Source organism: Colius striatus, chromosome 11 (assembly GCF_028858725.1).
Source record: "Colius striatus isolate bColStr4 chromosome 11, bColStr4.1.hap1, whole genome shotgun sequence".
NCBI classification, from domain to species: domain Eukaryota; kingdom Metazoa; phylum Chordata; class Aves; order Coliiformes; family Coliidae; genus Colius; species Colius striatus.
Genome location: NC_084769.1, coordinates 20,664,962 through 20,680,137, shown reverse-complemented (window position 1 = coordinate 20,680,137; position 15,176 = coordinate 20,664,962). Strand labels below are relative to the sequence as shown.

Here is a 15,176-nt window from a genome sequence, read left to right as displayed (position 1 = left end):
AATCTTACCTAATTGGAGTGTTTTCCCCTTTGCACTGTCTTTTCAGTCACTAGATTGGACCTCATGTATTTTACCCAGATTTCTAAACTCTGTCCTGCCTTTTGTGGGGTTGGGGTTCAGGTATTGTTAATATGCTTTCAAGCCTTATTGCAGGTCATTACAGAAGACATTAAATGAAATTGCATATAACATCCCTAAAGCACTACATTAGTATTAATTTGTTAGTATTTCTTGTATTTCTTGTTCTTCAGTCAGGTATCAATCAATGTGAACTACCAGTTCATATTCAGCCACTTATCACTACCTCATTCTAAATCTTTTCAGAGTAACATTTTGTTAAGGAAATATTATTTCTGTTACCTACCTTTTTTAGTTGATTTCATGTTCTCACAATTGTGTTTTATTAATTTTGTTAATAAATACCTGGTGGTAATGTCATTAGTTTTATTTTGAACAGTTATGTAACATTAATGCCTATAGGCTACTGAGGCCAACTGTACAAAACCAGACAAAAGTTATAATCATTGCTACAGATAAATTAGAGTCTAAGAAAAATGACACAATCAATGAATACTAAATGTTAAGAGGAATGGAAAAAAAAGGAAAACATTCCTACATATTAGAAAATTAGGACCTGTAAACACAAATTATTGTAGTTTAAATTGGTAGATTATAGTTTAAACAAGAGGCAAATTCTGAGGAATTGCATGTTACAGCCTCTCAAATAAAATATTATCGTAGGGAAATTATTATATTTTGTCATTTTACAGATTCCATTTGCTATCCTTGCACTTACTTCATCCCTAATAAAATCTATGCTTGTGTGCAAGTGTTTCAGTTTGAATAGAATGAAAATCTCAGTACTCATTTTTTCAAAGTGAAAATGATGAGAAGATAATTATATTTTTTAAAAAAAATTAATGAGTTATCCATGGATATTAACTTAAGTGTGCATAAAATTAAGAACTTATGGATATTGTTTATTGAGGAATCTTATTATTTAAAGTAAGGGACTGAAAACTGGAGAAGGATTTATGGAATGCAATGCTCAAACACAGCTAAAGGAATATATTTGGCAAAAGCACGTCTATAATGAATTGGAGCTTATTTTTTCTAATTAAATCTGTTGAATTGTAGACCATTGTACATATGGTGTCTAAGCCCAAATTGTATTTCAAATGCCTGTCATTCTTTCTGCTGAGCAGTATTGGGTACTGAGCGGCCTGGGCCACACATTTTTTGGAAAGTCTTGCTTTAAAGATTTTTTTTTTAATGAAAGCTATTCTGAAAAGATTAGATGTAGAGAATTCATTGTCTGAATTCTGATCAGTATCATTCCTGTCCTGCCAGTTTTGTTCATGGATAACAAACGATTTTAAATCCAATGAAGGAAGAAGAGGGAAGCTATCACTAAAAAGCAAGTGGTTCATTGTTCAAGGATTGCTAAGAGCTTGTTCAGAGTTCAATGCAGAGAACAAATTTACTTTTGTTTCATTGTTGTATTAAACTACTGAATGTATAGCAACAGTAATCAAATACATGTTTGTGTGTTGTTCTATTAAGCTCTGTAGTCCGGATGAAAACACTTGAGGCACATTTAGTATAGGAAAAACCTTGTGTAACAGCAGGAATGATAGAACTGCATTAGACAGTAGTGGAGGCAAGACTCAAATAATTTTTCCAATTTGTCAAGGAAACACTTTTATAACATGTTTTTTGACTGTCTGATAAATACAGTAAAACCCCAACTCTGCTAATACTACATCTATCAGTCATTCATTGGCCCCTTTGTGGACTTCTAGCAATACCAGTACATATATTTCTAGTAAGAAAACTGCATTTTGTTATAGCATTCACTATCATAACTGCTAATGAATGAGCAGCAGCTTAACCAAATTCATTGAAGTGTAAAGAGAAGACAGATCCACTGATGACTCTAGGATGCTTCACGTTTTAAGATGAGCATTACAGAAAAGGCACCTAGGCCAACAACTTGAATCACAGTGAGCTGGAAAAAGGAGCAGGAACTACATCATCCAGCACAGGAACCAGAGACATTCATAGAGACTAGAGTCTTAGACTTCAATCTGTTTTTTTGTTAGAAATAATATTATACTACCTTCCTTGAAAAAAATAAGGAGCGATGTTCTTTTTTCACATAGTCTTTACTTAAAAGGCCTGTGGTTTTGAGTCACAGCTCGCAGACAGTCAATAAATGCAATCTAACCTGCTTTGGTATCTAAAAGTAACCTTCAGCACAGTAAATTGTCAGTTAGAAAGAATTATGCTTGTTTTTTCTTTAATTCAGTTGCTATAGTTTAAATAGCATTAATTGTATAAAGATTTCTGTTAAAAAATAGATACTGTTAAACCACTTGTATTGGCGTTTTGCTGTAACTGAGAGAGTCTAAGGACATAAGCAGAGCACTATTTGTGGGCAGAAGTAGTGTCTTTTTCTAGACCAGCAGGAAAAAGCTGGAAAACAATTTATAAAATATCTAAATAAACTCAGAGCAGTTGCTTTTAACTTTCACTCAGCCCTGAAATATGCTGCTTCTATTTCAGGCCTGGAAAGGGTTTCTGAGCAAATGTTTGGCGGGTTTTTTTATGTTGATACAATCTAGTTTTCCTAAATTATCTAATTTTCTTTTATAGGTCATTCTTATGCAAGAGGCTAAAAGTAATTAAATCTGCAGGATGAAAACATGGCACAGGCACTGCTGGTACCACCAGGACCTGAAAGCTTCCGCTATTTTACTAGAGATTCTCTCGCAGCTATTGAAAAGCGTTCTGCAGAAGAAAAAGCTAAAAAGCCCAAGCAAGAACATACAGATGATGATGATGAAAATGGTCCAAAACCAAACAGTGACTTGGAGGCAGGAAAGACACTGCCATTTATTTATGGTGACATACCTCCAGGAATGGTATCAGAACCTTTGGAAGACCTGGACCCATATTATATCAATAAAAAAGTGAGTGAATAATCTCTTGCTCAAAATGGAATATAATTTTCTACACTAGAAAAGCTTGATTGCAAAATGTGATAGTTCAAACCATCAAGCCACTAAATGCTCAGAAACAGGCTTTGATTTAACAGAGCTGGTGTGTACTCTTCTATATTGTGACTCCAGCTTCTGATGAGTTACTTGTTATTTAGTTCATTGTAAGGAAGACAGAGCTTCCTTGAGCTTATCCAATTTTCAGAGTATGAGCGCGTTTTCCTGATGTGAATGTAGCAGTAAGACAGAATATGTCAGTGTTCCAAGCATGGATTTGCACTGGTGCAAATTTTTAATCACAGATAACCAGTTTAGTGAACTATTAGTACTATATAATATATGTAAATATACATCTATATATGTATGTATAAAATACATCTATCTTTGTAGCACATAGACTCTGTGTGAATCTTGGGTCATACGGAACTACCACAATGGAAATTGTTACGTGAGATGCTTGGGATTGTTATGATAGATGCCTGCTGCCCAGTGATCAATTAGAAATCTGTGGCAGAGACCACAGAAAAGCTGGCTTTTGGGAAAGGAATGGAAAAAATTAAGAGACTTTTGTTGTTCTGAAGACTAAGTGAGAATTTTCATACCAAAAGAGCACGGTGAAGAGTCACTTGTTGTGAGAGAAAAGTACTGTACCTGAGTTACGTGTGTGAGGCTATAGTACAATGAGACCATTAGGAACATAGCTGTGCTGCATGAAGAGTGTGAACTCCTGAAAGAGAACTACTTGCCCTCCCAGTTTTCACTGTCATAATGTCCTTTTCACATGATCTGTAAGCCAGGGCCTTGGAGATGGCAACACTAGTTCAAACAGAATCATTCAAGCAAAAAACTTGCCCCTTGATCTTTTTAAAAGTCAGGATCACCAGTAGAATACATGGGTTTTGGTCTTAGAAGCAATGATGTATGCATCTGGAAACAGACAAGCATTATATGACTTAGGAGAAAGACAAGGAACAAACAAGTATATCTTTGTAGGATTAGTCTGGGATGAGTTTAGACTGTGTTAAACTTCTCCAAGATCTGAAATAGTGCAGCCTGGGAGTAGATAAAAATATCTTACATCCTACACAAGTTAGTAAAAGGTACAGCTGTCAGTAAGAGCAGATTCTTCTGTATACTCTATCTGCTTATTTCTGTATGATCTTTTAGCAATATCAAGATGGTCTCTCCCATTCTAATAGAAGTGCAAAGTGTGGGTAAGGAGAGTGAAGGAAGTGGAAGTTGTGAATAATAACCCTAAATTCGAAAATGCAGGTTTTTTATGGACAAATGCTTGGGATTATCTTTTCCTGTCTCTCTGAAACAGAGAAGGAAACAGTTTCTCTATGGCTTGAAGTATTCCAGGCTGTTATAGAGATAAGAAACTTGACCTTGAGCAACTATAAAAAAAATGACAAATATTTTAAACTGTAAAGAGACTTACTCTATTTGTTAGGAAAAAAAATCACGCCAATAGTACTATAAGTTTTGAGGCTAAATTTGTGTTTGCCTTTGGTTCACAAAGCTGTTTTTAAAATTACAGCTTTAGTAATAGGAACAGAAAATAAAGCAGACTCCATATGTAATTGCATAAACTAAAAGTTGACAAAGTTAGATAAACAGTGCAGTACAAATATTAACATTATTTAGGAAATTTAATGAAAGCTCAGAGTGTTGTCAAAGGTCATTTTCATTTATGTTGTTTTAGTTATAACAACAGCTCCATGCAGATTCTTACTTATAGTGTAATTGTTTGTACTAAGCCCTTTTCTTGCTGAAAAAAAAAAATAGGAATAAAGATGCATAAATTAGTTCAGGAATGGTTTTCTAAACAAGACTTAAACAAATGAAGTATCAGGAAACATGACAAGTATTGAAATAGACTTTCTAACCTCCCATGCTCAGAAGAAGTCAGATTGTTTGGAACAGTAAGTCTGAAACTCAGACTGCTGATGGACTTGTTAGTCTATGAGAGTAATTAGCAAACTGCAGAATCTTTTGTGACAGTTGACATCTGAATTTATGTTATATATGAGCCTAATGTGCTTGACAGAAAACAAATGGATGTCCTAAAAGATAAACTAGAATTGGCCATCCCTCCTCCAGTCTGTAGCAGAAACTGCTCTTAATCATTGAGTTGGTCAATGGAGAGAAAATTATACGAGTTGTAGTCCATCTTCAGGCTCTGCTGAAGCTGTCAGCTTGGGACAGGTAACATCTTTCTTGGATTTCTAGCTGGCAAAGGACCGTAGGGCAGAATGAAATGCCAATGAGCATGAGTCCATTCTCTGTCATCCTGAATGCTACAATTGATATTCTATCAACAGGTACCGGCAACACCTCTTTACCTGTTTTCTTTCTCACTTTAGAGAGGTTTGCTTTCTCTCTCAGAGATGATAGACCAGATAAGCAGTAAAGGCCACAGAGAGGGCAGCATTTTTCTGGTCTCAGCCAAGTTTTTACAGAGAATAGAAATCAACATGGAGAGTAGTGATACTATATGGCTCTGCTGAGACTCTATTATGGTAACACAAAGCAGGGCCATTATCATCTACAAAGAGCAAAAGGAATGAAGCACAGTCATGTCCTGAAGAAATTTCAAACAGCACCAAAGATGCAAGTAAACCTTACACATAAATAAACTGGGAATAAAAATGAAAACACTTAGGCGATGACTGCCAATAGGAACAGAATGAAATGAACTTGAACTGAAGGCTTATCAGGTCAAATTTTAAGATGATAATTACCTAAATTTGGTTCTCACATGTAGGAGAAATAAAAGCATATTGTCAGTAAATGAAAACAGCAGGGTTTTTTAAGAAAAAATTGTTACAGGGTGCCACATTCTGGCGTATGTTTATTTCAGACTACTCAGAATGATGTCAGCTATCAGTTTATTAATCTCTTTTATTTTTTCACAGATACATTTTTAGAAGATACGTAGAATCAATATTGGTAGCATTTAAAAATCTAAAATGAAAGCAAAATTCATTTTAAATTAGGTTTAATTATTTTGTGACAGATGTTTGTCCCTGTCACCATATATATGTGTATATAATTCTGTTGACTATTTGTTCCAAATACAAACTGGTGTTTAGATTTGCCCTTTTGCTGGTTTGGTTTTGTTTATGGTTGCTCATAAGGTAGAATGTATTTGATGAATTTGAAACTCTGACTTTAATAAAAGACTTTGTTAGAAGTAACAAGGAAAATATTTTAGTGCTGAAATGCTGCATTTTGTAATTATTGATAAAGTGACATTGATGCTGATAAGTTCCACCTCCAATTTTAATATCATCAGAATTCAGTCTGCATGCTGGGAAATGTAGCAAATTGGAGAATTGGCTGCAGAAGGCTTATTCCACTGTATTTGTAGAAATCAGTTATTTTCCTACCCCAGGTAGACAGTAGATTGGAAACTTGAACCTCACAGGTGGATAATGGAATCCTTTAGAAGGAGTTAAAGACATTTATGTATTTAACATTGTATTTTAATTTTGTGTTTCTTTTTTGCAGACTTTCATAGTATTGAATAAGGGAAAGGCAATTTTCCGATTCAGTGCCACATCTGCCTTGTACATTTTAACTCCTTTTAATCCCATCAGAAAAATTGCTATCAAGATTTTGGTACATTCATATCCTTTTTTCTTAATGTTGATACAAGGGTTGCAATTTAAAACTATTTAATTACTGAAATAATACTTTTAATAGGAATATACAAAATATGTCCAATTTGTGTACTATGATAATTAAACGTACTCTGATCACACTTAAAAAGCAGCAATATCACGTGTGAATTGCAGTAAAGCTGCTAGAGTTTAAATATCGGGTTCTATATACAAAAGGAGACCTGATCCCATACTAAGCCCTGCAGCTAAGGCCAGATTAGTAACAAACCATTGCACTTGAACATATCTAAGGTCATGCTTTTACTAAGACTAGTAGTACTATTCATGAACCAGACTCACTTAGCAAGGACAAAAGAACATGAGTAAATAGCTGCTTTTTCAGGCATACTTTTTGAGCATTGTGTTTTCTGCATTGGGGTAGGTGTCCTATAAAAGATCCAGGTCAGAGTAAAGGAGAATATTTTCAAATAGATTTCAATCATGTCCAAAGAGGAACTTGGGAACTTGGGTTGGTAAACAACCAACCTCTGCCTAAAGATCTTTTAGAATGATCCCATCGACTTCAATGAGTAATTGTGGTTGGGTACTCATTTCCTATTTTTACAGACTTAAACATGTGTTTAAGTTTCATTTAAATCCTGTAACTGCCATAAGTATATTAGTAATGCATTGTTTTACAGTAAGTGTACCATAACATGCCAGATGGCATACCATTTAGAATAAATAAAGCTGTATTTTCAGATTTTGTTTGGAATGTCACGTAATTTGTACATTTTTTTATATACTAAATATTTTTAATTATTTTGCTGTTATAAAACTGTTCTGATTTTTTACTTACATGCCTTGACTATAGTCTACATTATTCAGCATGCTTATCATGTGCACTATTTTGACCAACTGTGTATTCATGACCATGAGTAACCCTCCAGACTGGACAAAGAATGTAGAGTAAGTTAAATGCTTTTACATCTTTATTTTCATGTCTTTCTTTTTGTGTGACTCCAGACAAGATGCATTTATGGAAAGTTGCATGTTGGAGTGGGATTTTCCAGTCATGAATAATCAGATTCCATGAGATCATCATGTTTCTGTTTTCCTCCTGAATAATTGAACTGGTATAAGAATATTGCCTTGTTCTTCAAAATTATGTCTGAGTAATAGCTGAACTTATATTGTGAAGTCATTGGGTGTTCTGAGGTGTAAATTGGGAAAGGGGCTCCAGAATTTCAAATGTGCATGTGAAGTGATTCTAAGTCACAGCTGACGCCAGCCATATATTGCTTGAGTGTCCACGATCTTAGCACAGTGGGACATTGATCATGACTTATTGATGTGAACTCACAAGTGTTAACCACAGCAAGCACACACAACATGCAAATGATAGTAAACTCAAGTGACTATGGAAAGGAATTTACCTATGAAAGAGTAACAAAGCTGATAGAAGTAAGGAAATCACAAAATATCTCTGTTGTTCTTTCTTCTTTGTGACTGTAGGTGCATGTTTCTTCTCTAACAAAATACAAACACATTTTCCTTTGAAATGTTAACATTTTTCTTTGAAATACTACTGCTCATGAAAAACCTGGTTCTAACCACTTGTGGTTTCTTTTATGCCCTCCTGCTCTTCAACAGCCATTATTGATTTCTATTTGTTTATTTCACTGCATTAAAGAATCTTACTCTGAATGCTATGTTTAGAAACTGCACTAGTCACCTGTTCCCAGTATGCTCAAAAGTGACTGTGGCTTCCCAGGGTTGCTAAGAGTCTGAAAAGAGACTAGTAGGCTCTGTAGGTAGATTTCCTTTATTCTGTAGGTCTGTGCAGACCCATATGGGTCTTGGGAAGTCCCCGCATTACACTAGTTATAACTGATTATTCTGTTTTTAAATGAGTGGTTGTTCCCACACCAGGTAAATGGGTAATCATGTCCACGTATTCAAGAATAGCAGTCTGATCATGCTTTCTTATATTTTATGATTATTTGTGAAATAAACCTGTATTATAAGCATGAGTATATTTATTATCTAGAACAAATTTTCACAAAACTCTCTGATTTTGACATTAAAGAAAAAAAATCTTCATTTTTTCTAACATGTAGATATCTAATGACTTGTGAATGCAAGCAAATAGGCAGACCTGAGCAACAGGGAATGTGCATATGAATGTCAAAGTCTGGAATATACCTATAAATGCTACAATCTGAAATTATTTGCAAGTACAAAAACATATTAAATCAACTGTTTAGAAAATGAATACTATACATTTGTCAGGTTCAAATTTAATCTACTGAACAACGATTACATTCTTAAGTGTTTGGGACAAGTTAGGTTAATGATTTCCTGCTTTCACTTATTTTTTTCCTTTTCTTGCAAGTTGTCTTGGATAAAAAATGGCACTGTCTATAAGCATATATGTGCAAATATCCGTTATTCCTGCTCTGATGCTTTTCAGGTACACTTTCACTGGAATTTACACCTTTGAATCACTTATCAAAATTCTTGCAAGGGGCTTCTGCTTAGAAGGTTTTACTTTTCTGCGAGACCCATGGAACTGGCTTGACTTCAGTGTCATTTTAATGGCGTAAGTGATTCAATAACTCTTTAAGCTTTTAGGGCATGAAATTAGTGAAACATATTTTTATAATGAATATATTGATTATAAAGTATTTAATTTCTGTAGCCTGTAAAGTTTAGACAATGTATCACACATTGTACTTAAAATCAAAGTAAAATACGGCAGCAGCCAGCACGGAGTGTCATCCACTAGTGTAATTATTGCTGAAGGACACTAATTTCATGTCCTACATTTTTCTGCTCACTAGAATGGAAGCCATCCCTTTGACTTCATGTCACTGTCCTATTACAAACTAATCAGTTTAATTAGCTGTTCAAATACAAATCCCTGAGTTTCACTTCAATGAAATTTAAGCAAAATTTGTGAAAATAAATAATTATAAAAGTGAGGTGCACTGAAGAGAGAGGTAAATTCTGAAGTGTGATTGCTAATATTGCCACAGAGGTTTTGAAGACCCACATAATTATAAGCTCTGCCTCAATTCTGAATAACTGTGATTTAATCCTACAGGTATGTAACAGAATTTGTAAACCTAGGCAATGTTTCAGCTCTTCGAACTTTCAGAGTATTGAGAGCTTTGAAAACTATTTCTGTAATCCCAGGTAAGAAGTAGTTGGTGTAAGGTGTTAGGTCCCTCGTAACTCCAACTGTTATTTGTGTGCTGTCATTGTGTTTGTGTGTGAACTCCCCTATTACAGATATGTGACAGAGTTTGTGGACCTGGGCAATGTCTCAGCGTTGAGAACATTCAGAGTTCTCCGAGCTTTGAAAACAATATCAGTCATTCCAGGTGAGAGCGAGGTTAAACACCGAGGCTGACTTTCGTTCCATTGAAGTTGAATTCACTTCTTTTGAGCATAAGTCTTTCTGTTTGCTGCTCGTGTTGCCAACAAGAAAAGAAAAAAAAGGCATGGATCATGAGCCTGGATTGTGATACTTTGCCTTTTCAGAATAAGCTTCTTTTATTTTGCAAAATCAGCCTTTGAGTTTAACAGATTCTTGCATGAAACATAAAATATGAGGCCTATGAGTTATTTTGCTTTGGTTTTCTGCATTTTATTGCAACTAATTGTCTCTTTTACATTGAAAAAGCTTTAGCACTACGGTTTTCTTGTTTTTGGACTTTTATTTTACCACTTAAAATTGGTATTAGTCTTGAAGACAACCAAGTAGCAACAAAAAATCAAACAAAAGAGAGATATATATTGCAGAGGAAAATTTAGTGCAACTGATCTTTTTCCTCAAAACTACTTGCAATTCTATCTTATTCTACCTTCATACTGTTGTGAAGTCATATTTTAATATTAACTGGAAACTGAATTATTGGTGGAATAGTAAATGCAGAAAAAAAAAAGAAATTAAGAAATAAAATCTATAACAGGAAAGCATGATTGATAAAATTTCCTGCTTGAGAATAATATCATGTATTCAGTTTATTGGAATATATGTACATTGCATATTCATAAAAAATAATCTTTTTCTTTCATTCATCTTCACAAGCTGTGAGGCTGCTCATGAAGCTTTACTTTTTAAAAAAATAAAAAATACTTTCTTTTTAAGTATCTGCATGACATCTTTATTATAAAGGAAGAGCAAAGATACTATTCGATAAATCTATGGATCTTTTCTTTTTGCAGGCCTAAAGACTATTGTAGGAGCCCTAATTCAGTCTGTGAAGAAGCTCTCAGATGTAATGATCCTGACTGTGTTTTGTCTGAGTGTATTTGCACTAATAGGGCTGCAGCTGTTCATGGGCAACTTGAGGAATAAATGCCTGCAGTGGCCTCCAGACAACTCTACTTTTGAAATAAATGTTATTTCCTACTTTAACAGCACAATAGATGAAAATGGTACATTTGTTAATATGACAGTGAGCACATTTAACTGGAAGGATTACATTGAGGATGAAAGTAAGAATGTCTGATATAACTCTTCTTAATATATTTATGGCTATAGTATGTAGCTGTAGTTTATATATCTATAGTATAGCTATTTGTGGCTATAGTATTTGTGATCAAAGAACGTTGAATGCTTTATATTTCTGCCATATCTGCTTGCAGTCACTGACTGACAGGGATCAAATGTATACAATAAACAAGTACAATAACCAGAAGGATTCCTAAACAAACTACAGAGTGAGCAGCAGCCAGCTACTTTAATTTTAGTAAAGTTTGTTTTTATTTTACTTTGTAATACTTTCAGGTTAATTTTATTTTTTTCATGTATATTTCTAATGCTTTCTACACAGCTCACTTTTACATTTTGGAAGGACAAAGAGATGCCCTACTTTGTGGTAATAGCTCTGATGCGGGGTAAGACCTTTTCAAAAATCCTCTGTTATATTCTGTAGAAAAAGCAATAACATGAAACTGATCTGTAGCAGTTTCAACTCCATATTTAGCAGTTACAGAGCAGAGTTTTGCTGCTAAATAATGATTTCTTACCGAAATAAAAATATTTTACTCTCTGTGTAGACAAAATACTGATTAACAGATTTTCTTCCTGCTTGATTGAATAATAGTGTTGGTGTTAATGATATAATCTGAGCTCTTGTAAAGTCTTTTTGGAGATGTAAGGATTGAAGAAGGTATTGTGAAAGCAAAGGTTGAATTCAGAGAGTATGTAAAATATTAAGAAACCACAGTAGTGATTTCATAGTTCAAGACAGTCTTTTTTCCCAAGCCTAACTCTTTTTCCTTACTGGCAAATTCTGCCATATACATTTGCTCAATTATGAGCTTCGAATTTTTAGTTGAACTCTGATGTCAAACTGGCAACAGTGAAGAAGCTTATTAAAAAAAAAACCTCAGCATTATGTGGGAAATCTCTAACAGTACAATTGGATTTAGCTAATAATATTGTTTAATCTGTCTATAATCTTAACAACATCTGTCAGGAAATTATTCATTTGGAATTCTGTTTTCAAAATGAGACTGAGGAGAAATTAGATATTTAGGTCATTTCAAACAGTTAATAGATTAAAGGACATCTTCCATTCACTCCCTTATTAGTTTATTTCATAGAATTTTTTTTTCTGAGCTTCTTTGTAATTCATGTATTTCCTGTGGAAAAAGAATGAATATTGTGCTGAAAGATAATAAACACATTTTAGAAGGAGTAAAAGTTATGACTAAGAACTTTCTGCTGCTTTTTTTTTATATAGGCAGTGTCCAGAGGGATATATATGTGTAAAAGCTGGTAGAAATCCCAACTATGGTTACACGAGTTTTGACACCTTCAGTTGGGCTTTTTTGTCACTCTTTCGTCTAATGACTCAGGACTTCTGGGAAAACCTGTATCAGTTGGTAAGAAATTTTTATGACATAAGAAGCAAACTGTAGATGGCACACAAAATTATATAAATAGGCTTATTTGTACATGAGCTGAAAACATAATGCTGTTGCAGTGACAAAGAAAAGTGCTGGAATAATATATAGATGTGCTTTCTAATCCCTAGACACTACGTGCTGCTGGAAAAACATATATGATATTTTTTGTTCTGGTGATTTTTCTTGGCTCTTTCTACCTTATCAACTTGATCCTGGCTGTGGTTGCCATGGCCTACGAAGAACAGAATCAAGCAACCATGGAAGAAGCAGAGCAGAAAGAGGCAGAATTTCAGCAGATGCTAGAACAACTGAAGAAGCAACAAGAAGAAGCTCAGGTAATGATGGAAATTGTGCTTTCTGAACATCTTTATTCTTAAGGAAAAGATAAGATTTTTTTTTAATTAGAATACGTAGAAATGGTACAATGAATTACAGAAAAAAGTCTTGTTTACCACGCAAGTTATAAAAGTGGAAATAGCCAGTTAAAATCACAACCTAACCAAATAGCAAAAGAACAAGCTAATGGTACAGCAAAGAATGCTACTAAGTTCCCCAAAAGACTGTACAAGTGAAATATATGTGATGAGTGTCCTAGAAATCTGACTTCAAGTAGTCATAGTTCATGATTCTTTTCTGTTACACGTTTATGAATAGCATGGAAAAAGTGTAGTGATGTTACTTTTATTTATGATATGAGTGAGAAATGCCAGGCTTGCTGTACTTAATTGCTCTTCCTCAATATTCAGAAAATAGAGAGTAATATTGTAATCAGTGACAGCAAGGTATTTAAGCATATCCCTAATTGGAGCATGCTGAAGTCAATCAGAAGTCTGTATTTAGAAGAGAGTAGCAATATTTGTAACAGAAGTATTATTTCAGAACTCTTTCAAAGAAGTCTTTATTTTTTTCTTTGAAAAGTGAAGAAAATTATTTCAAGTTTTATTAGAAAAATATTTTAATAGATAGTCTCATGTGAAGTTTTCCTATCTGAAACTGAAATGCATGCAGGAATTCAGCTTTGCGAGTCAGACATCTGTCTAATTTCTGAACTGTTTTTCTATTGCTTTTCATCTGGCATGTAGCGATTTCCAACAGGATAATGTTTATAAAATGCTAGCAAATTAGAATCTTCTATGAAACTCTGGTTTTGGTAGTATTTCACAGCTATTTTCACTGAGGTAGAATGATTCTGTGAAGTGCCAATAGAAAGTGAAACTCCCCATCTTTTTCTTGAAATGAAAGCTTTATGTGTGATCCTTGACATTTAATTAGCATATCTCTATTTTAGTCATTATATCCTATAATTTCCAAAACACTAAAGAGAAAGCATAACACAGCAAAATTCAAATTTAAAAAATTAAATACCAGAAAATACATCTTTTTTTTTTTTTAATCTCATCTTTTCATCCATGAAATGCAGTGGATCACATTATATCAAAAGATATCAGGAGGCTCATCTAGATGACTGTGTGTTTGAGAGCAGCAATAGTGATGAAACCGATCCAGAACGAGGAAGAAGAATAGATCTGTGTGAAACAGAGTACAAGAAAGATTGGATAAAGACCTTGTAATGTTGTTATTTTCTAAAATGAGTGCCCACTCAATTCATGATAAGAAAATCCAGTATTACAGGCAAGATCCCCTTTATAGGTGAAAATATTAGCAGCAAATATGCATTACAAGGTGGATCACTGAGCTGCTGAATGGGTTGCTGAGATGGAAATGAGTGTGGGACCCATCCACCAGTCTAAGTCATCACAGCACTCTTTGGATTGCTCAATGTTTGACCTTTGGCATCAGTATTATGAAGCAGACAGTTTCTGCTGCCTTTGTTAAGAGCATTTGAAGGACAATATTCTGAAACCAGAACAATAACATTTTGAGCATCAACTTTTGTAACTGATAAACTTCAGAATTCTTTTAATACTCTTTTAATAGCAGAAGTCTGTATCAAGTCAACTTTATAGCATGGGTTATATATTGTGGTGCAGAAAGCCATTAAGTTATACTGTAAAGTTTCAAACTATCCTTTCCTGCTGTAGAGAGATCTCTCATAATTTCTGAAATACTTGGCATTCAGTATAATACAATTTGCCAGATAATTTCTAGTCATCTTTGTTATATAACCCTTGTCTCTTGCCTCGCTACACTTTTTAATAAGCTCATATGTTCTACTGCAGAATTTGATAGCAAACTTCCAGACAGTTCTTTCTGGGAACAGTACTGAACACACTCTCAATTATTCTTTTATTTGATACCTAAATGAACTCATTTCCCTAAAGAACTGAATCAGGTAGGCTGACTACTGTATTTGAAGGTATGGGTCCTGAGTTTTGGGATGGCTCTTTGCTCCAGTAAGTCATCTCATCCCTTTCCATTAGAGAAGAAACCTAAACTTTTTCTTTCTTCTGTCTGCAGCAACAATAGGCAATACTTGTGCCTTTGTAACAAAGATCTAGAGTGCTGTTACAGTGGGAAATGTGGCAGGGGAAATAGGAAGAGGAAGGTAGGGCTTGAAGACATGTCTAGAGGGTGTGCCTGTTGCCGATGAAGGTAGAAGAAAAGTAAGGGGAGTGCCCTTGTTATCAGACTTTTAGTTGGATTATGACACATTAACTCATATGGTCGATGCTAGGGATTAATTTTT

General features: G+C 34.3%; 1 protein-coding gene across 14 annotated transcripts in view; it reads left to right on the top strand.

Moving 5' to 3' along the window:
• The first annotated feature begins 2,705 nt into the window (after positions 1-2,705).
• Positions 2,706-15,176, top strand: part of LOC104561577 (sodium channel protein type 2 subunit alpha) — a 58,618-nt gene continuing 46,147 nt past the window's right edge. For 4 of the 14 annotated variants that reach the window (XM_062004937.1, XM_062004935.1, XM_062004926.1 and 1 more), the window contains exons 1-9: positions 2,706-2,972; positions 6,513-6,631; positions 7,484-7,573; positions 9,078-9,206; positions 9,711-9,802; positions 10,838-11,110; positions 11,449-11,512; positions 12,364-12,505; positions 12,658-12,864. In XM_062004937.1, the coding sequence (XP_061860921.1) occupies positions 2,706-2,972; positions 6,513-6,631; positions 7,484-7,573; positions 9,078-9,206; positions 9,711-9,802; positions 10,838-11,110; positions 11,449-11,512; positions 12,364-12,505; positions 12,658-12,864 (1,383 nt within the window). Of the gene's footprint in view, positions 2,973-6,512; positions 6,632-7,483; positions 7,574-9,077; positions 9,207-9,710; positions 9,803-9,898; positions 9,991-10,837; positions 11,111-11,448; positions 11,513-12,363; positions 12,506-12,657; positions 12,865-13,307; positions 13,312-15,176 lie in introns of all 14 variants that reach the window. The other 10 variants (XM_062004930.1, XM_062004933.1, XM_062004929.1 and 7 more) reach the window with 5 other exon arrangements.